This window comes from Sceloporus occidentalis, unplaced genomic scaffold (assembly GCF_023333645.1).
Source record: "Sceloporus occidentalis isolate IW3139 unplaced genomic scaffold, rSceOcc1.0.p SCAF_71, whole genome shotgun sequence".
NCBI lineage: Eukaryota > Metazoa > Chordata > Lepidosauria > Squamata > Phrynosomatidae > Sceloporus > Sceloporus occidentalis.
In genome coordinates, this window is record NW_028317051.1 from 4,260,694 (window position 1) to 4,287,510 (window position 26,817).

General features: G+C 36.7%; 1 protein-coding gene across 3 annotated transcripts in view; it reads right to left on the minus strand.

The window, feature by feature from the left end:
• The window catches only part of LOC149286283 (vacuole membrane protein 1), a 66,172-nt gene extending 39,972 nt beyond the window's left edge, over positions 1 to 26,200 (minus strand). For 2 of the 3 annotated variants that reach the window (XM_089494299.1, XM_089494297.1), the window contains exons 1-4: positions 26,125 to 26,200; positions 19,518 to 19,653; positions 18,259 to 18,349; positions 15,803 to 15,913 (exon numbers count right to left, since the gene is read on the minus strand). In XM_089494299.1, the coding sequence (XP_089350425.1) occupies positions 15,803 to 15,913; positions 18,259 to 18,349; positions 19,518 to 19,653; positions 26,125 to 26,200 (414 nt within the window). The remainder of the gene's footprint in view (positions 1 to 15,802; positions 15,914 to 18,258; positions 18,350 to 19,517; positions 19,654 to 26,124) is intronic. The other variant, XM_089494298.1, reaches the window with a different exon arrangement.
• Positions 26,201 to 26,817: the final 617 nt, after the last annotated feature.

A 26,817-nucleotide genomic window follows, 5' to 3' on the forward strand; every position in this document is an offset into this window, starting at 1 on the left:
CATATCACCCTTTGACCCAGTAAGCTCCTGGAAAATGAATAAAATAAATTTAGAAATAAAATTATAAAATAAAAGTAAACATTGGTTTTCCCTCTATTGTAATTTTTTTTCATCATTCAAAAATGCTTGCAGAAGCAAAAACAAAAGTAAAAGCAAAAAAAGATCTTTAGATTTTTTCAGGCCTATAACTATAGACATATATAACAATAGGCGAAAGTCTATTGTTATATATGTCTAGTTATATATTTACTGCCTTCTATCTCATTGTAGGGGCATTTATTAAAGCTTTACCATTTTCAAGATTTTTTTTGTTTGTTTGTTTTAACTTTTTGCAAGAATTTGTAAAACTAAATCCAAACAAAGGCTATTTTGATTGGTTGACTTGAGTAGATTAGGTAGGTCAAATGGTTTTGCCATCAAATTCCAGGTTCCTATCCATAAAAAAAATAGTGTGTATATATCTTGAGACATGAATAAACTTTACTGATTGTGCGAGATCTATAACCCAATTTGGTAATTCTCTAGTAAAGGAACAAGCAAAGACAAAATACATCCCGATTCCCATGGTGATTCACCTGAGAAATATTTTACTTGCCATAGCTTACTGGAGACCCACTGGAGCCTGCGGTTAGACTGGAATGTGATTCGCTACAAATTCCAAAGTGATTTATAAATGGAAAATCAGGCAATGACTGGTCATTGGGATGACTGGCATAAGTCAGGCTAACGGCTGTCTCAATGACTCTCCTTAAACCCTTATATTGGTAAATGAAAGAGCAAGTCATATTCCTAGCATTCTATAAATAAATTGATGTTGATGCTGATTAACATTCTTACTTACAACCCTAGAATATATATATATATATATATAAATAATTACTTGAGACTCACAATTTACTAACATGAAGTTACTTGGGGACATCAGAACAGCAGCCATCATAAAAGCCGAAACATTAATGGGATCAATTTCTGGAGTGCAGAAGCACAATGGTAAATGAACCTTTTAACAAAAAACAAAGATAACTCCAGCTCACCATTTAGATGTTTTGCAGAGACGCTTCAAATTGCAGGGAGCACGGGATAGAAGGCCGAGCCATATCCTCGGTTAATCCAAATGACAGTTTAGATAGAAGATCCAGCTCCTTGGATCTAAACTGTCAAATGAACCTTTTACATTGACACTCAAACAAAAAACAAACCTATAGATGCAAAAAGCTCTCAAGAAGAACACTGAAAGGTAAGACACAAGGAAGGTGTATAGATTAATTTCAAGATACATGTTTTAAATACATGATAAAACCCAGTCATTGCCTATAATTTTAACTGCTGGAAAATTGCCCTTTTTTTTACAGAGCAGATTCGTGTGTCTAGCAGATGACTTTTGCTTTGTAAGTCTGTGTGGCTATTCCGGGCTTCAGCAAATTTGTCAAGACTAAGTATTAGACTACATTGAATAAACTGGTATAATACCATAGGGATAGTACAGAGGCCTAAACAATTTGGGCAACTTTGATATGGTGATACATCAGTTTTACATCAGGATTTATACAATAAAGCATACAACTACATAAACATTATTAAAACATAAAGACCAACATCTACTTAAATTTAAAAAGAACCAGCCACCTTAAAAACATACAAAAACAATAAACCATACATAACTGTTGAGCACATTATACAATCCTCACCAGAACATGACATGCGAATGTATGAATTTGGATAAAATAGCATTAACTATATTCAGTATTAAAAGGCATGCACTTAAGGCATAAAATGTCTTTATAAAAAGCTGGTTTGCATGACCATTTATCTTCATTTGCAAATGGTGGTAAAATGTAAAAAATAACATTTAATAATAATCATAATAATAAACTGCAATGTCACTTCCACTGAACTAAAATATCAAATAATGTAAGCACAGAATTTTCTATACCCTTCACTAAAACGGGCCTGTCAGTAATCAATGTTTCAGTAAACATTTATACCAACTTATTCCTGGATGAAATCAGCAATGTAAACGGCCATATATTTTTTTTTATATATATGTATTTCTAGTCTCCCCCTGCTGATAGGAAGGGTAGTCTAGAGGGGACCTAAATGTACAAATTATGAAATATTTTAAGAACAACATTATCCCTTGCAGGTATTTCAGACTTGTTGATTTATATATAGAAAACTATTTGCTTTCTGGATGATTAAGGGAAATATCCTGACAGCAAAATGAAACAGTTAAAGCTAGCCTGGAAAGTAAATAGTTAAATACATATATTTTTAGATGAAATGCTATAATTAACATTTCAGGAAAAGTTACAGATTAACTCCAAAATTAAGTTTAAACACAGTAACAGCAAATCCAAAGGAGGATGTTAAAACAAAGTAAGAACTTAAGCAAAATGTTCCTTTTTCAGAAATGAGAAATTATACAGTTTTCCCATTTTTGAGAACTGAGAAAAGTATTTTAACATGTATTGCCTAAAATTTGGTCACGCCTGCGTAACAGGTCTTAAATACTAATAGCGAAAAACAGGACTGGAGTTTGGCAAGATTGCAAAATCTATTGTTGAACACCATATAAAGTTCATCAGTTAAATAGTCCTCAAGGCAGATAAAGGCCTAACGAAGCCCGAGGCCTTAATACTAACACAGGGCGTGGCATAAAAAGCCACCCTCGTCGCCCGTTTGGACGTGTCTATCCAGTGCCGGTCTTGAGGTTTGTTCCCCCAGATATATTTGTGATAAAAGAGTTTCTGCAAAATGCAGAGCTTCGTGGACAGCCTCTCCCCTGTTCCTTCAATCAGGCACGGTTAATCTGCTTGGCCATAGAGATGGCAGAGGCAAAATGCTTGGGCACAGGGATGGCACTGCTACACTGTTTGGGGACAAAGATGGCACTGTTGGTATTGTTATACTATGCGCTAAAGCATATATATAATTTTATGTTATACAAATCTTAGATGGGAGTTAATGTGTGAATATGTACAATCAGGCGTTAATTCCAGTTGTGGCCATATCAGGGCAGTAGATCTATGGCTGTATTGTCCTAAGGTTGTAAAGACCACAGGGGATAGAAAGTCTTGTTTGGTCAGAGGGAAACAACTTCAAAGGATCCAAACACTGCATAACAGCTGCAACTAGAGATCAAAAAATACAGGTTAAAAAGTAGGTTTTTTTTCCTGGAAATTGATTTAAAAAAAATGCTGAGTGGAGCATGTAACATACAGTAAGCATCTCTCTCCCTTTGAGGGAAGAGGACTCTGGACAGGAAACAGGAAGTGGGGGATTGGCTTGCTGGGAGCTGGAAGGAGGAATATGGTGATGTTAAGAAACAAAAATAAAGAAAGTTGCTGTTAAGTCATCTCCGAGTGTCTGCAGTTTATGCCAATATTACAGAGCAGTTTTACAAAATTAAAATTATTTTGTTACACTGGGAACATGAAATTGCTTGAAATAAAAATACAGCTTATTTAGTAAATAATAAGATATTTCTATACATGAGTAGAAGTAATCCCCCTTTCCCTAAAATAAACGATCTTCTCTAACCCTCCTACATGAATTGGACTGGGAGAGCGATCACAATCGTCCAATCAGATTTGCACCTTAGCACCAATTGCAAATGGAAAAGTTTAGTAACTGGCATTATTTGTGCCAGTCGGATGTGGACACATTGCATCTTTCATAAAGGTCTTCATGTAATATAGATTGAATGCCATGTAATAAACATTATTTATCATTATAAAAAGACATTCCACACTCCATTTTGTTTCAAAGGGGGGGCTTTGGAATGTTTTTTTTTTCAAATTGTTCCTCCCTCCCCCCCGAGACCTTCCCATCTCTAGCCAGCAACCAATCAAATGGTTCCCCATTAAACCCGGTTAGGACTTTCTTCCATACCAAGGACCAGTCAGCTTAGTATAGGCAGTAATACAGGAGAAGGGCTATATCACACACCTGGAGATCTCAGGACAGGTAGATATGATCATGCATGTTCGGTATTTGTAAATAAGAAATTGTATCTATCTATATATTATAAATAGGGATTATAGTATTTGTTGTACATTTAAAAGTCTTGTTTTATCGTAACCAACATTGTGGGTTCCTGGATTCCCGTTTTTAATATATTTTGTGCTGCATTATGGGGAAAATAGACGCTTTCAGTTAGAACCCTAATATTAGATAGATGTAGAACAGGGATTGTGTTAACGAAGAAGCCAGAGAGTGTGTCTATCAGTGCCTATACGTTTTATAAATGTATCTGTAGATTCATTCTCCTGGATAAGTGTAACTATAGTAGCTAGGATGACAGATTAGCTGCCAGTTGATGTTTGCGAATAAATATCTGGGTTTCACTGATGTGTGTTTGGATTTATCTGTTGATAGGATCCGTTGTAAGTTTAAGCACATGGCACATTTTAAAGGCCCTCTGGTATGCTGTGCATATGCATATATACATCTAACAATATCTTGATGTATTAATAATTGAGCAATCTCTATTTCTAAAACTAATAGCACTAAATGTACAGTAATAGTGGTTGCAGTTACAGACCATGCTCAGATTATGGACTGGCCATGGGCTAATTCAACAAATGTGAGCTTTCCAGTTAACATGGATGACTGATATTTTAAGAGAAGCTTATTATCTCTTAAAATAAAATCTTTAAAATGGTGCACAAAACAAACTAAATGTACAAATAGATACTTGGTATCCACGCTTAAAATACTGAAAGGAAGAGGTGGAGCTCAGAGGAAAAAGGTGGAGCTTACAGAGGGGGGTGGGAACAAAAGAGGAAGGGGTGGAAGGTGGAAAATAAAATAATCTCCAGCAAAATACAATACACTTAGGTCTGCAAATGATTTTTTAACATCAGTGTTTTTACAATATGTAGGTTTAATATTTCCCTTTTGCATGTTTGATGTACATATGCAAATTATACATTCTTTTATCAGGAACAATAGGGCTTTTATTTGAAACCATAACAAAAAATAAAAACTGACTGCTACTATGTAAAAAAAATAAATGTTTTCCAATTTTTTTTTTTTAATTTCTCCTAAACATGTTTATGTCTGGTGCGTTCTTTACATATATATCTTATTTTCTTTGAGGGGGGCTCATTCATCCCTTACATAGTATTCTATAGGGTGGTATTTTTAATACTTTTGACTTAAAGTATTTTGTGGTGGTGAACAAGGTGGTTTATACTTTTTAAATATAGTACTAGGGCAAATGGTATGTCAGGGCTTTTTAAATTTTTTCCCACTATATGCGTGTGTTATATAGTTAGAAAAATGTGTTTCAACTTTCTCTCTTATTTGATTCAACTGATTTGCTGTAGCGATGGTATGTTTTGTTTCTAAGTACCATTTATTTCTGCACATCAAGGCTATCTGATCACATTTTCATTTATCTTACCTTAAACCAATTTAAGATTAGATAACTACACCTGATAAATACTACTACTCAGTAAAATAATGGACTTTTCTCTATTCCAAAGTAGTGGTTTGTTCTGCTTCCTCAAAATAACTATTATGCACAAAGGTGGGAATTATCCTGACACCGTGGACATATTAAAAAATGTTTCCCATAGAGCTCACATTTGTTTCTGTTGTACAGGATAAAAAGCATGAAAGCTGCAAAAGGTGAGTCACTCTTTACAATAGTAGAACTTGTCAGGCAATCATAAAAGGTAAATAAAAGGGGCAAAAAGAACAAAACAAAATCCTACTGGCCTGCAGCCATTAATATGCCAGGAAATACATTATTTCATACTCATCTCTCCAGTAATTGTGCCATCAACCACCAAACACAAAGCAGTAAGGGTAATACCAAACCACGGTACTTTGGCTGCCTTTCATTCTCTCTTCACAAAACAGCAGCAGCGGATCAAAAGTAGTCATAGTTTTAAAATAGGAATTCTTCTTCAAACCCACACTCTACTTAACGTCGTGCCATCATGTGCTTTTTACAAATAATGCAGAACTTCTGTCAAACACGTGCAAACATGGTCAACCATGAAAAATGCTTATTCGTCAGCTTAATCAATGAAAATCTGACATGAAAAATGTAGACAACCCATTTTTTGAATGGAAAGTTGAAATATCGAATCTTCTGTATTAAGCATATGCTTTTAGATCAAGTGTAAATGATACTATGACCGAGATCAACAGTGATCCAGTAGAAAGAACCATAACATGAGTCCTACTCATCTTTTCTACTATGTAACATCATAAGCAAATTCAGTCATTTTTCATCATTCATAATTTTTTATTATTATTTCATTTCAAACTGTGCACGGTCTATGCTTTCCCTATAGTGATGTATTGCCTATTTGTATGTTGTTTGCTTACAAAGAAGAAGTTCCAACAATATCCTTGTCAAAGATGTTCCATTGTATGGTTGTAAAAAGTGCACTTCTAATGTGATGCTCCTCTTAAGAGATCTAAGACATTATACCAAAATATATGGATCCTTGAGTTTTAGTGTGCGCTTATTTCCAATAAGTAATTTGAATGACCAAAAGCCTGCAGAGGAAACAAATGCATCAGTTGAATATATAAAAATATTAAGTATTGTTTATTGGTATTTAGTTTGTGTGTGATATATGTTGATCTTAAATGTTTAAATAATTAATATGAATTATGATATTAAGGAATAATAATAAAAAAAGCAAAGACCAACTGGAAAGCCTATGTTGTACAGGGTTAATTTCAGAAACAGAAAGCTTCCAGTTTCCTTTTGTTGTAGCCCCAGCATCTTGTGCTGTACCTTTCCTGGTATGACACTAAATCCGTGAAAGAACACAGAATGAAAGTATGCAAACTCATGCATGTTTACTCTGCCAAAACTATTGTTTGCCCAACGTTAACATGCCAAGAGTTACGTACTTCAGCTAGAGTCATTGATGCTGAATTAGCACAAAGATTAATTTAACGTAAACCAAAGAGGGAAACATCACCATCTATGTTTTCTAGCTGCCTTCTATTAAAATCAGACTTGTTTCCCATGCTAGTCTATTTTTGTGCTATGATATGTCGATTTCCTGTCCCTGTCTCTGCACGACAGACTGACTCATATGGTGGGTACAAATTTGCATATAGCAGACAAGTAATTTTTGCATTCAGAAATCTAGTTTTCCACTTAAACTGGCTATAGCAGATGTTTAATCCATTATGGAATGATTCACAAAAGCTTATATTTAGAAAATGATTTCATGTTACAGTTGGTTAATGGGGACCTCAGTCCCCACAATACATCATCACTGTGCAGGAAAAGGAAAACACAAAACGGACGATACACTAACTCGCAAATATAGCATATCCCTTGCCTGTCATATCTGGAGGGTGTCTTACTGCATGTACCGAATATACACCTGCAGAAATTGTGGCCACTATCGATTGACGTACATATATAAGCGTGACTATTACTTTTTCTGATTTACTTTGTATCCTTTTTATCTGAAATGGGTAGGAGGGGAGCTGGATAGTTCCCTAAATAATTTATATATAATTTTGCCAAACATTATGGATGCACCCAGGTGAATTTTCTTGAAGTTGCGTGAAGGGTTACTTGTAATAGATAAATAAAAATGCATATATTCACACATCATCATAGATATCTAAATAGAAAAAAAAAAAATCTAGTTTGAGGTCCTTTTTTAATAGGAAAGAAGGGGAGCGTAAAACAAAACAAAAAAAGCATATTTACATATGTCTCTGGACAGCTGCATATGGATTATTTTTATGTGTTCTATTATTTTAAATCAATCTACTAGAGACTATCAGGAGAAGGCTGGCATATTCTGCATATTCTTGGCCGCAGGACAAGTAAAGCCCATCAGTCCTTTGCTCCCCTACATATGCACTGGCAGACATATATATATATATATACAAACTCATGTTAACACAAACTTACACATACTCAACACACTTACATATTCAAGTGAACACCCAAGGATATAAACACGCAAGAGAAAACGCACACATGATCATCCACTTACAAGTTTACACACATATGCATTCATTCATAAGAACTCCCCTCCCAATATCGCCCCTTTATCTCATTTACCGTAGTACTCGCTTTAAACACAGGATCACATGCCTCACGCTAGGTGATGCTGCTGTGTACCTGTCTGCCAGAGCCAGTAAAATATTGTTTACAAAGGGCTGGTCTGGACTGGACTACGCAGGTCCAAGTTGGACTCGTATTCAACCCACATTTGTAAGCAAGTTTAGACCGGCCCGGGGGACAACCTCTGACTCCTTAACATATGGTCTGTGATAACCAAGAAAATGGCTCAGTCTTAATCATTCATCTGGACGACGATTAATAGTTTTGTGAGGAACAGAATTAATTAGCATTCCCACAAAGGACCAGTTGAGTGTGGTGTTTCACGTGACTGGCCACGATTGCAGCAGATAAAAGGAAGTTTATTGAAACAAATGAGATTTTGGCAATATAAACCTACATTACTGTACACGGCTCAGTATTTTGTAGTAGGGGAGAAAAAAAAAAAACATGGGACTTCCCACTTTTAAGTGAGTTTGTCTGCTTTGCCAACATTTTAAATACCCATGATCTTAATTATCTTATAGTCCATGTGATGACTAAACTTTTGTCTATATGTCTATACAGCTGCCAGTTCCTAACAAGAGTCAGGGCAGCTGGGAAAGGGGTGGACTTCGTTTAGGTCAGGAGTCTGCCAACTAGCTCATTTGAACTGAGACACAACAGCCCTGTGGTTTGGGCAAGTGTTAGACTATTTAAGGAACATGTATGATAAGTGTTCTATTGAGTATATGTAACAAAAATAACCAGTACCGCAGACAGTGATCTAATTAAATCAGTAAGGTCATTTACTGATCTTAAAAACAAAGATAACCACAGTAACGCTAAACCACAGAAAATACAGAATAGCTTTGAGTCTAATGCCACCAGGTGATGGAAGAGAGCACTGCTACTTATTTATTCTAGAGTTGTCTCATACCAATTTGACATTTTTTGTCTGAGGCTCTATTTACTTGGGGGGGGTGACAAAAGCTTATATGATGGATTTTTTTTGTATGTTGTAAGTAAAAGATCACCTTCGACTAAAGACTCCATTTCCCCTGATAGTTAAACTGTACTGTATATGGTTGCACCGGTCCCGTGAGAAGTACAGTCATGCGTGTACAGCCTACAAGAATATTCCACGCTGGCAAAGTCACTCTGAGTGTCAGATATTGAGCAAATATATGATGTGTCAGATGATGCTCAGGTTCTTCCATCTAAAATAAGGTCTATGGAACCTGACCAAAGTTGGATACCCCCAAATGTATCTATTTATTGCGACTGGCATGAGATGTGGCATTGGTGCCAGTAAATGTTAATTTGTTTTTCCTGTAACTCTTATTTTGAGCTGTAAAAGCCCAAACTAACATCTACACCGCCAGTGTCTGGCAGTTGAACAAGGGAGCCACACCTGACACCCTACAAAATAAGAACATTTTGTGAATTTTTTCAAATAATCAAATCCTTTGCACAATGCAGAAATTCTGGCTCTTACGTACACCGACAAGAAAGATGCACTATACCCAACGAACAAGTGGTACCTGTCAGTGTGAGAGGAGAAGGCAATGCATAGGTCATGAAACCGCAATGTATGATCAACAACAATACGAATATGGGAGAAGATCTCTCTCATCAGCGTCTACCTAACGTTGCATAAAAAATAAAATACAAAACCCAGGTTGCCATGTTCAACACATATGCGCTGTACGAAAAGTTCAGGACTGGAAAGTCCTATACATTTTTAGAGTACCAGTTAAAAATCTTGAGAAAAAGGATATCACCCCAAATGTGCAAGACCAAAATGCCCTGCGTCTTACCAGAAGGCATTTTCCTTGCACAATCCAAACTGGTACCAAACAGAAGCTTCAAAAAAAGATGCAGTCTGCTACAAAAAGAGTATTAGGAAGGACTCTGCATTCCACTGCCCTCTCTGCCAGGGCTCTGCATGTATATTGATCATTTAATAATCTACTTTAGTATGGTAGATCATGAAACAGTTTGTTTTATCGTATTTAGTGCCCTTCACTAATATTGGCACCCTTTGTAAATATAAGCAAAGAAGGCTGTAAAAAATATCTTTATTGTTTAACTTTTGATCTTATAAAAAATACAAAAAAAATACGCTGCTCTCATAGATATCAAACAATTGCAAACACAACACAGGTTTATCCAAAACCAAAAAAAACGTTAAGTATATATGTGCCAGGGAACTAACATGCAGTCAACATTGCAAATTCTCTGGCGAACTCTTACAAAAGATTACAATGAAAGCTTTGAAAGAATGATGTATAAAACTTCAAGATCTTACAAAGCACACCACTATAAATAAAAATGTATATACCTAAATGTAATTGCAGTTTCAATCTGTTACAGGAGATGGCAGTGTTCTCTAACAAGAGCAGAACGTTCAGGCATTCCATAACTCACAAACCATACATACATCTATACATGTCCCTACCCCTTGGTCATCATTTGTCCTGACTTGACATTGTCACGATTGGGAGGTATGCTGAAAGCTTTGTGTAAATCACAAACCATAAAAATGCATTGTGACAATCAAACTTTATCAAAAAGGTTTTGAATCCCTGCTTCAGGTCCAGTGAATTATGTACTCCGCCCAACCCAAGATGGGGCAGATACAGAAAAGCGATTGACAAACAAATTACTATAAATGGGCTCAAAATAAATAAAAAAATCAGCATATGTTTTGCATTCCTTAGTTTTATATAATGAAATCAGTCAGTCATTCTTGTTCGCAGTGAGCTACCAAATGCTTTTACTTAGGGCCCTGAAAAATACTTTGATTTTCAATGCAGCTCATCATACGAGTTACTTTGTTGAATAGCAATCACAAAATTGCTACAATACATTTTAGCTACAAGAGTACAGCAGCCATTTTCTGTTTGGAAATTATAGGCATCAGACCAAGTCCCCATCTAACCCCAATTATTTTTCAATGTACTTTACAATGGAGAATACATACAGGATAAAATACAAGGAGGTAGAAGATTGTTTAAAATGTTTTTAGGAATAATTGTATTTTTCCTTATCCAGTTTCATAAATTCAATTAATTGATATTGGATTAAAATGTTACCTACCCCCCCCTGCAAAAAAAAAAAATAAATAAAGCGCTCTTCCATATCAGTCTATTTAAGCAATGTTATGTGCAGCACTAATAGAAAATATGACTGATACCATATCTAAGAGAGGTGGTTCTGCCACTTGACCGATCTCTAACCTATAGTATTTATTTGAACTTTGAAGCACTGATCTTGAAAGTGAAACGGGTTCTACCGTCCTAATTATCTGCGTGATTACTCGGGAAAAATAAATATTATTTAATTATTAATTTATTATTATGTGGGACCTTTACGCTTTTAAAAATGTGGCCAACGCTACATTGGTTAAGTGGTTGCACACAATGGAGATTCTAACTAGAGTGGATTATTAATAGTTTAGTCGGCAGGATTTCTTTATGATGCAACAACACTGACACAGCTCCACTGGGAGAGAGCAAGTTGCAAGGCAGTGCAATGTGTACCTCAAAAAGATGCAGTATCTGAGGCTTTGGTTATGGCTTTTTTTTATTATTTTTTTTTGAGGGTCTCTCATATAATAGGAACTGTAAAAAAAATTGTGCAAAAATTGCAGTCTATGTTAGCATACTTTTTTAAATACTGGTTTACTCTAACATATTTGCCACCATAAACCTATTTATTTTATTTTACAATTATTTTAAAAAGGTTGCAATATGTTTTAAAACTGAAAAAGAAATCAGAGCTCCACATAAAGGTGTTTTGAAATGAAACAAAATACACAAAAAAGTCAATTCAAGAGACACACTAATTAAAAAAATGCACTACAAAGTGTAGACAGTTAACTAAGTTTACAGATAATATATTTACAGATATACGTATAAACTGAATGGCCAGCATACAGCTGTTCCTTGATAGGCGGAGCACATTAATATTTATCAAGTCAACAAACTAAAAGGGAAATAAAACATATAAAATGATACATTGGGTTATGTATAAAAGGCAATTCTGTAGCTATCACAAACAATCTATTCTGAAACACATTTTGCACCAGATTTGCTTTTGATACACGACCCCTGCTGTAGCAGCTTGATTTGTGAAAAGTTTGACATGCCACCAGTGCAAAGATCAGCTTGCAAACTTTGGACCTAAATTTCCGTTTATGCATAACAATGACCGACTCAATGTTTTTGAAAACACATGTAAATTTATGAAAATTACTAAAACAAACTAAACAATATTACAGATGTGAAAGATTTGATTTTATTTTTATTTAAGGTAAAAACCATGTAAGTTAATTGTGGTAGAAAATTAAAGATAAAATGCAGATTCCACATATTGTTGCCTTCTGGTCTTCAACAATGGTCCTATACAGACCATAATCTTATATGTTGAGTAGATTTTAAATTTGTCCCATGTCCTCTGAGGCACAATAATATTCCATAGGACTTTGGGTCAGGTAGCATTATAAGTCAGTGACGGGTCACAGTGTTCTAAGTACCCTGTGTATCCTTCACTCTATGTCCTCTGCTGTATCCACTTTCGTTCTTGATAGGATTATCTCCTCTTTAACCCCTTCGAGACAAAGGCTGATTTTACTTTTTGTACCCTTTGTGACAATGGCCTTTTTAACATTTCTGCGCTGCTTGTGTTTAGCTGTAATTTTCTTCTTTCCCGTTTACTGAACCCACACACATTAGATATTGTTTTTTTCAGGACAAGAAGGGCTTTCTTTAGATGACATTGTTTTGATTGTATCATATTATTTACTATTAAAAAAATATGGTGAAAAATTTAGAAAAAAATGACTGTTTCTAACTTTTAGTTGAAACATCTTTTACTCATCTATAAAAGGTAATGAAAAAACCTGCTAAATAGATTCTACTATTTGTCCTGAGTTTAGAAATACCCAATGTTTTTATGTTTTTTTGCTTTTTTCTACCCATTATGGGGCAATAAGTACAGGTAGCGTTTTGCTATTTCAAAGGCATTTTTTCCAAATCTGGTAATTCTTCCCCCCATGTGCCATTTCAGGTATCTTTGAACCCGGCCAATGCAATTTACCCCATCAAGTCATATATTTTTGAAAACTAGACACCCCAGGGTATTCCAAATGCTAGTATTTTAACTCTTTCCATGCACCATATCTACCACCAGTCTTTGTCAAACTTTATGGTAGTCATTTTTTTGCATTTGTTTTGTCATACACATTTTACTTCAGGTATGAATTAAAATGTTCTAGTTTATGTCACTATCACAAAACACCCCAATATGTGTTCAGCAACATCTCCTGAGCGCAGCGATACCCCACATGAATGATTTTGCCTGGCTGTTTGGGGGCAAAAGGGCCACATTTGGGGCATGCGCATTTTTCAATGTTGAACTTTGGCATTTGGGGATCCACTGCCCATGCCCTATTTGGTACATCTTTGAGCCGGGCCATTTCAGTGTGCCCAATAAACCCATATATTTTTGAAAACTAGACACCCCAGGGTATTTCAAATGCTAGTATTTTAACTCTTTCCATGCACCATATCTACCACCAGTCTTTGTCAGACTTTGTGGTAGTCATTTTTTTGCATTTGGTTTTCCACACACATTTTAATTCAGGTATGAATTAAAATGTTCTCGTATATGTCAATCACAAAACACCCCAATATGTGTTCAGCAACATCTCCTGAGCGCAGCGATACCCCACATGAATGATTTTGCCTGGCTGTTTGGGGGCAAAAGGGCCACATTTGGGGCATGCGCATTTTTCAATGTTGAACTTTGGCATTTGGGATCCACTGCCCATGCCCTATTTGGTACATCTTTGAGCCAGGCCATTTCAGTGTGCCCAACAAAACCATATATTTTTCAAAACTAGACACCACAGGGTATTTTAAATGCTGGTATTTTAACTCTTTGCATGCACATATTTTACCACCAGCATTTTTTCAAAGTTTGCAGTAATATTTTTGTGTGTGTATTTTTCCCACACACACCTACTTTATGTATGAATTTACAGCTCCTGGTATATGCCGCTGTCACACGACACCCCATAATGTGTTCAGCAACATCTCCTGAGTGCAGTGATACCCCACATGCATGGGTGTGTCATTTTTTGGGGGAACTAAAAGGCCACATTTGGTACGTGTGCATTTTTCTAATTGGAAATTAGATGTGTGGCCATCCTTCCCCCCGTGTTAATTGGGACGTTGTTGAACCTGGCCCATTCAATTTACCCCATCAAATCATACATTTTTTTAAAGTAGACACCCCACGGGCATTTAATATGCCAGTATTTTAACTCTTTCCATGCGAGAATTGTTTTAAGCTAATATGCTAATTTTAGGACTTGCTCACAAAAATATATTTTTTATATATATATATATATTTTTTTTTATTATTTTTTTTTAAAAAAAATTTAACATTTTTTTTCAACTTGGAGGTTCCCCTGATAGTGACATCAGTGGGAAATGATTTTTACATTTTACTGTTTTTTTACTATTTTTTTCTAATTATTATTAATTTTATTTTATTTTTTAATTTATTTTTACTAATCACACTGTGATTAGAAAGCTGGGCTCCATTGACTTGCATGGTGAATGCAGTACCTGTATTCAACCTGCAAGTGGAGCCAAAGTTCTCTAGATGGTCTGGACCATCTAGCGAACTTTTAAAATTTGTGGTTCCTGTTACAGGACGGCGGCCATCTTCCTTGATGGCGAAGATTGCCGGCAGCTGCGGCCGCTCTCCGGAGCGGTCACAGCCCATCAAAAGGTTAGTGTTTGGTGTCGCTGGATGCCTCCTGATCGAGGCATTCCAGCGACACCATTTAAGTTTAGGAGGCGATCGTCGATCGCCTCCTAAACGCTTTTAAAACGGGCGTCCGCCGCCATACAAAGTATGGCGGATGTTGACGCCCCGTGGAGGGGCCAGAGATGGCCCCTTCGTGCCGATCGCGGCGTTGCTGAATGCCTCGAGGTCGAGGCATTCAGCAACGCTTTTTGGGTGCAGAAAGCGATAGTAGATCGCTTTCTGCACCCGTTTAAAGACGTGCCGGTCCTGGCACGTCAATTGTCGTAAAGCACATGCTTTTCCGTGCCGTGCCAGGACCGGCAATTTTCATTAAGGGGTTAAATAACAATTTTGGTTATGATGATGTAATCTCTACTCCTGATGCTCAACCATTCTACTTGTAGGTGAGCTGAATATACCATTTTGCTAACTTGCTGAGCATTATGAAGTGAGATTTTCTAGTAAAGGACAGGTTGGCACTATATAAAAGGTATAGTTAACATGGTGAGGGGTCTATAATGCATTATACAAGGCGAGCTCACGCCTCTTCTTGTAGAAGGTTGTCACTAAGGATAGGGCACCACAAAACTGCCGACTTCCAGATTTGTAGACCCCACGCGTATGTTTACGTTAAAGCACAGGTAGACAATAGATAATCCTTTAAATGCATGTAACATTAGCAATGTAATTCCAGAGAGGATGGTATCAAACATCCACATAATCTTGGCTTTGTACATTTACGGTCTAGGTCATTTCCCCAACTATAAAGGTCAATCCCACAGAGGAGGAGTCATGATTTCCTCCACAAAAGATAAATGCTGCATTTTAAGGTTACTTCCACTGTGCTTGCAGGTCATTTTTAGAGCAGATTCTATCCCATTAGTATTCACTCACTCAACATATGCTTCATAATCCACAACAAAGATAAAAAAGGATACTTACCAAATATAGTAGAAAGGTATGAAGACCCGTTCCGAGTCCAACCGAGGAAAGTATTCCTAAGCCTACCCAGTAGGCGCACCATAAAAATCTCTTCTCCGCATACTGTACATACTGAAACAGAACATTGGAGTTAAAATGACATGGAAAACAGAACCAGAGCCCAATCAATGAAACTGGATTGGAGCTGTGTTTTACAAAAAAAAAAACGCTCAGTCTGAGTTTGCTATTCTCCAGAAAGCACCTGCTGATGTGAACCATGCCTACATTTACATATTCATCAGTCCAGTTAGGCAAAACATTTATCATTGGTTACAATTTACTACTGTGGCTACTCTCCCTAGAAGTGAGCGCCCAGTCAAGAGGACTCCAAGGACAATGCAGAATGTTCAATGAGGTAAAAAAAACAAACCAAAAAAACCAAAAGAGTAACTCAAGAAAGCTTCAAGGAATTATTGGAACTCTGACTTAGACTGACCTCCATTGCAAATCAGGTGTATTGTCAACATTTACAGACCTTCAGCTGTTTGTAATGAACAAATCAAACAAAAGCAATTAAAAAACGTATGACTTCTCCAGCCTCAAAATTATTCAACTCTTTCATGGCAAAAAAAAATAGTACATAGTAGTGCACCCTTCTGCTTTTATGACCTGCTGCAAATGAGCTGTATAGCCAGACACCAGCTTCTGGCAGTATTCCTGAAGAATCTTAGCCCATTCCTCATGGTACAGTAATATTCTGCAAGGACTTACCAACCTTCGCTGCCACCCCCTGCGGCTCAACCCCAACTCCTCTGACATGCTTGTATCAGGCCTGTCTTGTGTAGTGTAAGTACATGTGTGCACATCTATGATTAAAAGGGACAGTGTGACCCTATTAACCCCATATCCTGGTGAGCTTACCATTTAAACCCTGGGCAGAGATTCAATCATTGCCCTTTTGTGGTGTTAGCTACTTTGGCTCTTGACCAGGCTTGTTCCCGACTACGATTTGCCTGCTGATTTTGTTGCTTCCAGGTTACCTCCTGTTGTTGAACTGGCTTGTCTTTGGCCTTGAATTTCCAGCTGCCCGAGTCGCCCTTCGCTGGCTATCCTGCTGTCCAGTCTCTGCTCCCGGGCTCCAGTATTCAACGCTGAGCGTGACATTTTTGGATTTGCAACCTCTCCCCTTCTTGAACCCTATCCATGGTTAGATGTGAAGTCAGTTGACTGACGGCCAGCATAGAATCTTCCAGGAGTTCTTCTGCAACCAAGTCTCGGGGGAAATTTGGTTCATCGCTCCACAAAACAGAATCCCAAAACATCTGTGGCTTATTGATAGGATTTTGAGCATAGTGTAGCCGAATTTTCTTGTGCTTTTCGGTCAGTAATGGTGTACGTCTTGGAGTTCTTGCATAGAAACCTTCTGCGTTTAGTGCCTTACTGTGCTCACTGAAACCTCCGTGCCTGTTGCCACAAAGTCTTGCTGGAGAGGTTTTGGAGTCACTCAGGGGTTTTTCTCAACCTGCCTTCTCAAAAATCTAGTTGCAGCCATTTATTGCTTCCTTTTTTGTCCCGTCCAGGTAGTGTAACTAATGTTCCTTTAACTTTGAACTCACTATCTATGCTTCCAATGGTGTCTCTAGGAACATTCAGTGCCTTTGCTATCTTTTTTTTATCCAGTTTGTGAAAGGCAAAGATGCACACCTGGTATAACTAATGAAGCCCTTGATTAGTTGCATCCGGTGAGCTTGGGACATCTGTTTTGCAAATTTGTGCTGTTGTGAGGGATTCTATTCAGGGTCTGAACTTTTGACAATAAATCTGATTTGCAATGGGGGTTGAATAATTTTGATTGTAACTGTATATATTACACACATATTAGCACCAGGGAAATGCAGATTAATACAAGACTTAATGATCTTGGGACAAAAAAGGTACATCATATTATACACACATAATACATGGTAATAATTACATATTATAAGTACATTTGTATACAATATAACTTGAAGTTTACATTTCATTGTCAGATGAGTATTAAAGATAAAGAGTTATGTCTGTGTTGTAACAATGTAATTCTGATGTTAAAAAAACAGGATTATTTCAAAATGCTGCCCAAGAAATATTATTTCACAAAGATACAGTTGGCATTTTGATGAGTGGCCCAAATGAAGCACGGTCAAAAGTTATTTGGCCTGCTGTCTCCATGTACACATCAATCCAGTTCCATGATTCCGCGAGCAGCAGTTGCCATCATTCATTTTGAAGGGCCATTTGGATAGGTTGCATCGCATAAAGCAGTAACAGCTATATGTTTGAAGATGCATATAGGGTACATTCATACATTATGTAACATTAAAATCACTCTTGACTGGTTATGGGTTATGAACAGAAAACATTAATAGATAAAATGTAAAATGCCATACAGAGATCACATACAGAAGACATAATGACCAAGGAAAGTATGTTACACATACCTGTTGATGTGCTCCTTCAATATAATACGCTACTGTAAGAATTGTAAGCAGAAGTAATAAGGACACCACCAACCCACGTCGGTGCCATAATCTTTTGGGAGAAAAATAATAATTAGTGCATCTTGAGAAAAATAAAAATATATGGATTTTGTACATCTGATTATGTTTATTTACTGCAGCCCTCCATATTGGCCACATAACTTTGATTTTTCAATACCATTACTATAGCAGATTAAAGTCATTGGATAATGTAAAAATAATCGATGAAGTAACCTTTTTCAATATCAATCTACATCTAAGCAAATTTGCATTCTACTAACAAAACAAAGTATGCCATGCTGTGCTGTTTATAAGTGCACGATGAAATTAGCATGGTGACATGGCACTGCACAGAGATGGCCACAATTTAGAATAGAACTTACCCAATCAATATAAAAAAAAAACCACATCACGATTCATTTTGCGAATAAAAGATAAAAAATACTGCAGAAATCCTTAAGTATTCTCCTTACAATATTGTCTTAAAGCAGACATAAGTATACATAATACTTCTAAGTATGACATTTAAAAAAAAAAAAAAAAAGACAGGCACAATGAATGTTATGCGTGTATATATATTATATGCATACATATACACATACAATTATACAAAAGTTTGAAAAGCTGTTTTATTCATAAAAACCAATGGACTTCAGAGTAGAATGAGCAGGCATATATCTGTTATGGGGATAAGACTACTTTTCAAACTTCGTATCAGGCTCTTTATACATATCCACCTTACACAGAGGACATGGAAGGCATGCTAAATGAGAATCGGCAGGGCTTTAGGACTCCAATTAAATGCCATGAAACACATGTCAGCATTTAAGAACCATGTACTCAGTTAGGGGATGACAAACTCAAAAGTCAAAAAGTATATTTTCTCCTTGCCAGATCATGGATCCAGGTCTCTCCAAATAAATAACTGCTGAGCAGTACATCTACATTATTTTCAGGTTAAGCAGGGAAAATTGTTTCATATGTATACTTCTAATTGTAAAGAAATCTTAGGTCAGCTACATATCTTATAAAACAACGGACTGGTTCTTTCCTGGTTGCTAAATGGTAGCTTGGAACAATCTAACAAGCTTTTATGGCTCGAAAGCATTTTAATACACAGTGTGCGTGTGTATATTATTACATATGATATATATGCCAGGAAATAGCATAAACAAAATGTATTTAACAAGAAAAATATTGTAAGAAAGTGAATTATTTACTTCAAACTCCATTCCTTCAAGTTTATAAGCATTTCCAAGAAAAAATACTGTAAGGTAATTAGTGGCTTTCTCCAGAGGACAATACTCTGTCTTTCTTCTCTGTCTCTTCTCCTCTTATCACTCAGGAAAGATGGATCTGCAGAAAGAGTGGATGTAGGAAGATTATTTATAAATATTCTTTACTATTAGCATTATGTAACAAAATTAGCAATAAATGAAACTATACTAAGGAACATTGCAAGAAAATGCGTATGTTGTTACGAGAGAGGGGGAGAACAAGAAAAATTGGGCCTCATGCTGTCATATTTAACAGGCCAAGGTTGTCTTATCCCTCCAAGATAATATACGCATACATACCACATACAGCTGACCAGTAAAAATTAAGCGCTACCTGCAGTACATTGGCTGCATAACCTCACACAAATGAATCAGATTTTTTATTTTTTTTAATTGCTCCCCCTAGTGTGGGTTGATACATGCTGCAGGGAAGCAGTTCATTAGTATGTGTAATTAACACATAAAATCCAGGAGCGCCCTTGAAAATATGACCAACATAACAATACAATACTAATCACGTCATCAGATACCACTGGCAATTTCCATTTAACTAGCTGATTTAATTAAAACATCTAAAAGTAAAGTCAAACTGAATATCACATATCTGCTTGTATAAATATCCCTTAGCTAATAGCATTTAAGTGAATGAAGTGACCATGCGCTTATCCCTCAAACAGATCAAAGTGGTGAATATGTTTGCTATAAAATATTTCCAAACATTGCAATAACATAACACATACATCAATAACAACATGTTTGTTATATAGCATGACCCTCCTCAAAATGCCTTTGTTTTCCATTTTAAGTAAGGTAATGGTGGCATATGTTGCTAGTTTTTTAGACTGTAGAATATTGAGGTTAGGGAGAAATGTAATAAATAGTACATTTTTCACTCCACTACTGACTTCATTCTTTATGGTAGTGCTAATGAAGTCTGTTCGTCCAAACAGTTCAGCAATGGAAGTTCAGCCTGACATCATATACTGTGACTTACACAGTGATTTTTTATGTGTGGATTAGGGCTGCAACTAAATTATTTTCATAATCGATTACCGATTATTTTTTTCGATTAATCGGATAAAAAAAATGTAAATTTTTCATTTCTTTAACCCCTTAACGTCCATTGCCGGGTCAGGCACGTCATGCAAAAGGGTCACTTAACGACCTATGACGTGCCTGACACGTCATCAGACTTAAGCTTAGAAAGTGATCAACGATCACTTTCTAAGCTTAAACGGTGTTGCTGTAATGCCTCGATGTCGAGGCATTCAGCAACACCGAGATCGGCATGATGGGCCATGTCTGGCCCCTCCCCGGGGCGTCAACAGACGCCATACATTGTATGGCGGCGGACGCCCATTTTAAAAGCGTTTAGGGAGGCGATCAACGATCACCTCCTAAACTTCAATGGTGTCGCTGGAATGCCTCGATCAGGCATCCAGCGACACCAAACACTTACCCCTTGATGGACTGTGACCGCTCCGGAGAGCGGTCACAGCCGCAGCTGCATGCAGTCTTCACCATCCGCAAGATGGCGGCGGCCCGGGAAAAAAAATAATAAAGTTGAAAAAGTTCGCTAGACAGTCTCCAGACCCTCTAGAGAACTCTGGCTCCACTTGCAGGTTGAATACAGGTACTACATTCAACCATACAAGTCAATGGAGCCCAGCTTTCTAATCACTATGTGATTAGTAAAATATTTAAAAAAAATTAAAAAAAAAAAAAGGAAAAAAAGAAAAAGCTTAAAAAAAAACATGGTAACATTTAAAAATTATTATGCTTTAGAGGAACTATCCAGTTCCAGCAAAATGTAAAAAAAAAAAATAAAAAAATAAAAAAAAAAAAAGAGTCCAAAAAGAGTAAAATAAATAAAATAAAAAAATAAAGTTTATTATTATGAGCAAGTGCTAAAATTAGCGTTGTATCTTCCCAAAAATCCTGACGTGGAAAAATGTAAATAAAAGCATTTCAAATACCCAAGGGGTGTCTAATTTCAAAAAATGAATGGTTTGATGGGGTAAATTGGAGTGGCCGGGCTCAAAGATAGGGCATAGGCACAGACTGACCGAAATGGGGAAAAAAAAAAAAAAAAAAAAAAAAAAAAAGCGCACTTCCAAAATGTGGCATTTTAACCCCAAACACCAGACAAACCCATACATGTGGGGTATGACTGAACTCGGGAGATGTTCCTGAACACATATTAGGGTGTTGTTTGATAGTGACGTATACCTGGAGCTATAAATGTATACCCAAAGTACAATTTGTGTGAAAAAAATACAAAAAAAAAAATACTACCACAAAGTGTGGCAAAGGCTTGTGGTAGAATCTGATGCATGGAAAGGGTTAAATACTACCATTTTAAGTACCTTGGGGTGTCTAGTTTTAAAAAATATATGGTTTTATGAGGTAAATTGTAGTGGCCAGGCTCAAAGATAGGGCATAGGCACAGACTGACCAAAATAGGGGAAAAAAAGCGCACTTCCCAAATGTGGCCTTTTAACCCCAAACAGCAGTCAAACCCATGCATGGGTGGTATCACTGTACTCGAGAGATGTTGTTGAACATATATTAGGGTGTTGTTTGATAGTGACGTATACCTGGAGCTATAAATGTATACCCAAAGTACAATTTGTGTAAAAAAAAATACCAAAAAAAATACTAACACAAAGTTAGGCTGGTGGTAGAATCTCATGCATGGAAAGGGTTAAAACACTAGCATTTGAAATACCTTGGGGTAAATTGCATTGGCCGGCTTCAAAGATACCCGAAATGGCACATGGGGGGAAGAATTACCAGATTTGGAAAAAATGGTTTTGAAATAGCAAAACGCTACTTGTACTTAATGCTCCATAACGTGCAGAAAAAAGCAAAAAAACATAAAAACATTGGGTATTTCTAAACTCAGGACAAATAGTAGAATATATTTAGTAGGTTTTTTCATTAGCTTTTTTGGATGAGTAAAAGATTTTTGGGGTAAAAGTCAGAAAATGTGGGGTTTTTTTTACATTTTTCATCATATTTTATTATTTTTTTTATGGAAAATTAGATGATTACAACAATGGTATCTGAAGAAAGCCCTTCTTGTCCTGAAAAAAACAACATATAATTTGTGTGGGTTCACTAAATGAGTGAAGAGAAAATTACATCTAAACACGAACACCGCAAAAGTATTAAAACAGCCTCGGTCCCAATGGTACAATAGGTAAAACACAGCCTGGTCCTTAAGGGGTTAAAATAATTTAATAAAGTAACGTAGGATGTAAAAAACAAACAGCAGAATAAAAAAAAATTGATAAAAACAAGAAATGCATTTTTATTTCCCAACCTGCCCCCCCCCCAGTTATGCCCATTTGAGCCCAGGTTTGCCACACTGCCTCCCAGAAATGCCACACTGCCCTCCCCACATATGCCTTATACCCCCAGATATATCACTCCGTTTTCCCCAGGTATGCCGTATACCCCCCTGATATGCCATAGTGCACTCATAGGTTTGCAGACTCGTTCACAGACAATACTTTTATAAATAAATACAGGGTTAATCTTCAGTCCCCAGGATTTAGATTCCACTTAGCCCCCCCCCCCTTTACCTCTAACTGCACCTTAAGTTAACCTTATTAAATTAACCCTCAGTCCTCAGCATTAAATAAACCCTGAAGAGAAGACCCCACCAACCACAACTGCCCCTAAATTAACCCTAAACACCCCATTAACTATAACTGCCCATAACTTTCAGCAGCCCAAATATTAATTTTATATTCACCAGTTAGATGAGTTCTTGAGCCATGTCGATGGTATAGGAAATGGGCGGAGCCAATCTGCACTTTATCCCCACCCCTTTCATTCTCCCTGTCCCTCCCTGCAGTCACTGCTGATTGGCACCACCCCTTTCTCCCTGTCCCTCCGTACAGCCAATCGGCAGTGACTGCACGGAGGGACTGGAAAAAGGAAGTGGGCGGGCCAATCGGCAGTGACTGTACGGAGAAACTGTAAACTGTTCATTATCGATTAGTTGTTGCAGCCCTAGTGTGGATTGAAGTGTTCCAAATACAACTACATTTTAAAATATTCTACTTGTATCTAGGAATTAACATAAATTCATATATTTTAGATCATGATTTTCAAAGGTTTCTTCTGGCACAGTGCTATTTTGTTTAATTATCCAACCAAATCCTTAGAATTTTGTTGTTTCCCCTAGTCTTATCACAGCTCTTCTACAGTATGTCTTTAATAATTCTAATGTCACATTCCTCCCCAAAAATATCTCCTATTTCTATAGAGTAAGAGACAGTAAAACATTTCATGTAAGATGCCTATATTCATGGATGGTAGAGGTTAACACGGCACTTTGCCTGAACACCATAACATGTACTTTTTTTTTTTTTTTAGCCCAGATCCTGGCATAAATGCTATCTGGAAAGCCGGCCAGATCCTATCATAAAATCAGTGGAACATGAAGCAGGGTATCTCCAACAGGGTTCTTCATATCCTGGCCTGGGTGCCATAAAATCTAACAAGGACCAGGCACTAGATTCACAGAGGGTACTCAAAAACTTTAAGAATTATGATACCAAAAATATGGTTAAACTCAAAGTAGAATCATAACACAAAGATGTTCTCAAATAGGATTTCTATGGATTTTGTCTGGTTTATTGTGCACATGTAGTTCTCTAGTATCCTGTATTTGCTATCCCTATCTTCACGTACAAAAAAGATGTCCAGAAAAAAAATTACAATTGGCAGGATCAAGTCGAAAAAATGACCTAAAAAACTCTGTGCAATCTGTGAATTCCTGCCATAGGGTATAAGCCTCTGCACCTCTGGTACCAATTTACAGAACAGGGTAAGCAAACTTCCAATAAGGTGGATCAGTAACAAAACAAATTAATATAGAGGGTCAAATGATAGAATGTGATCTGATCTACATTTAGGTCACAAATACAGACACACTGTGCTTAAGCTAATTAGGTGGTTATTGAACACACCCATTAAACATTTACACTGCTGGTGGAAAAAGGAAGCGAACCCATGGATTTAACTTGTCGAACCTCCTTTGGGAGCAATAACCTTAAACAACCTCAGCCAGGTTCTTAGGATGTCTGTTGTGAACAGCTCTCAAGGACACTCAACAGCATCTCTAATGGGTTAAGGTCTGGATTCTGACTGGGCTACTGCAAAAGGCAAAATTTATTTTTTTGACATCATTCTTGAGTAGATTTACTTTGATGTTTAAGGTCATTGTCCTGCTGCATCACCAAACTTTTTCTAAGCTTCAGTTGGTATACATCATCCTGTATGAAACCTTGATAAACCAGGTAATGATTGCATGCTGTCCATGTCCTGGGGTAGCAAAGCACCCCTAAATCATGATGCTCCCCTCTACCATATTTCACCATTGGGATGATGCTTTTATACAAGTATATGGTGTCCATTTTCACAACAAATATTGCTGTGTGTTCTTCAACCTTACTCCACAAAACATTTTCTCCGTAGCATTGTGGACTGTCGAGGTTCTGTTTGGCAAACGTCAGGCATGTAGCACTTTTTTTTTTTTGTGGAGAGCAGAGCCTCCCTGAGTGGTACCCTGCCAAAAATGTCATGCCTGCTAAATGATTTGCATATGTAGACTCGTGAATGGAGATGCAAACCCGTTCAAACGATTCCTTTAAGCCTTTAGCTGTTAGTCTAGGGTTCTTTTTTGCCTCATTGATTTTAAGCTTGCGAGCAGGCCTCTCTCCACCTAATGTATTAGTTTGTCTTAGTCTGTCAATTCTAGTCTTGTCATACCCCTTGAATATTTGTATTGTAAGAAGCTCTGCGTAAATTGTTAGTGCTATATAAATAAAAGAATTGAATAATAATTGGGCATTCTCCATTGTGCCCTTGGAGTCATCTTTGCTGCATGCCTACTGCTAGGGAGAGAAGCCAAATACTAAATTGTCTCCGGTTATACACAATTTGTCTAACTGTGGACTGATGAATATGTAAACTCTTCGAGATTAATTTAGTAACCCTTTCCAGCTTTATACAAATCAACAATTTGATTTTTTTGTGAGGCAAGGTTCTCATAAGCCAATGGCTCTTGAGAATAGATCTAAAATACACCTCTAATCCCATTTCATTGCTTGGACTCCAATTAGCTTTTGTTGAAGTGATTTGCATAGAGGTTCACATACTTTTTTCAATCCACACAGTGAATACTTGAATTGTGTATTGAATATGGACAACAATACAATAATGTGTGTGTTATTAGTTAACACATATTGTGTTTATTCATAATTGTAATTTACATAAAGATCATGTCATATTTTAAGACAGATTTATGCATCAATGTTGGTAATTCCAAAGGGTTCACTTTTTCTTGTCACTGTGTGTTACATAACACACAATGGCTACATGGAATTTATTACCCAAACAGAAGATTTTCAGCATTAAAAACCTTGTGCTTCCCTTCATTATCTGAATTCTCTTTTTGTGCAGTTGTCATGTCTACATTTCATTCAATATATATACACTTTTTGTTATAAATACATTAACACAGTTGCTAACATACCTGGAAAAGTTCCATTGTGTTGTTCTTTTGATGTTCCAACACGCCGCTGCTCGCAATCAGTGACATTCTCTGCCATTTCATATGTCTTAAATTTAGTTGAACCCTGGGTAATAAGAACAAAAATTATTGAAATAACTAAAAAGGGCTTTGCAAGAACAGAGGGGTGATGTCATAATGTCAGTCTAAAAGTTGAGGGTGAAAGGTTTAGATGTAATGCAAGGATGTTTCACTTTATTGAGAAGGTAGTAGATAAATCTAATATCTTCCCATCAGAATGGAAAAAGGCTAACGCAGGAACATAAACATGCATCAGATTCTATTTGTCTATAATGACTTCTAAATTCAATGCAACTTTAGCTGCACTGGAAAAACTATATTTTTTAACCCCCTTATAGACAAGGGGTCAATTGACGTCCGCAGGATGTTCTCCTAAAGAATGAATCAGCATCATAAAGCTACTCTCTTTGCTCTAAATTTCTAGGGAACAGTTGTCTGGTCTCGGGCATTTCAAATATATTTGATTTTTTTTCTAATGAAATCTACTTTGCAAGGAAATCTTGACTGTGCATTCTAATTGTCAGCAGTGTCACATTAGGTCAACAACCCAGTTAATTTTAGGGACAAGCTGGCAAGTATTGGTGCTTAAGGATATTACTGTCTTTCCCCACAACTTGGCTAGAGTTTCATGGATGT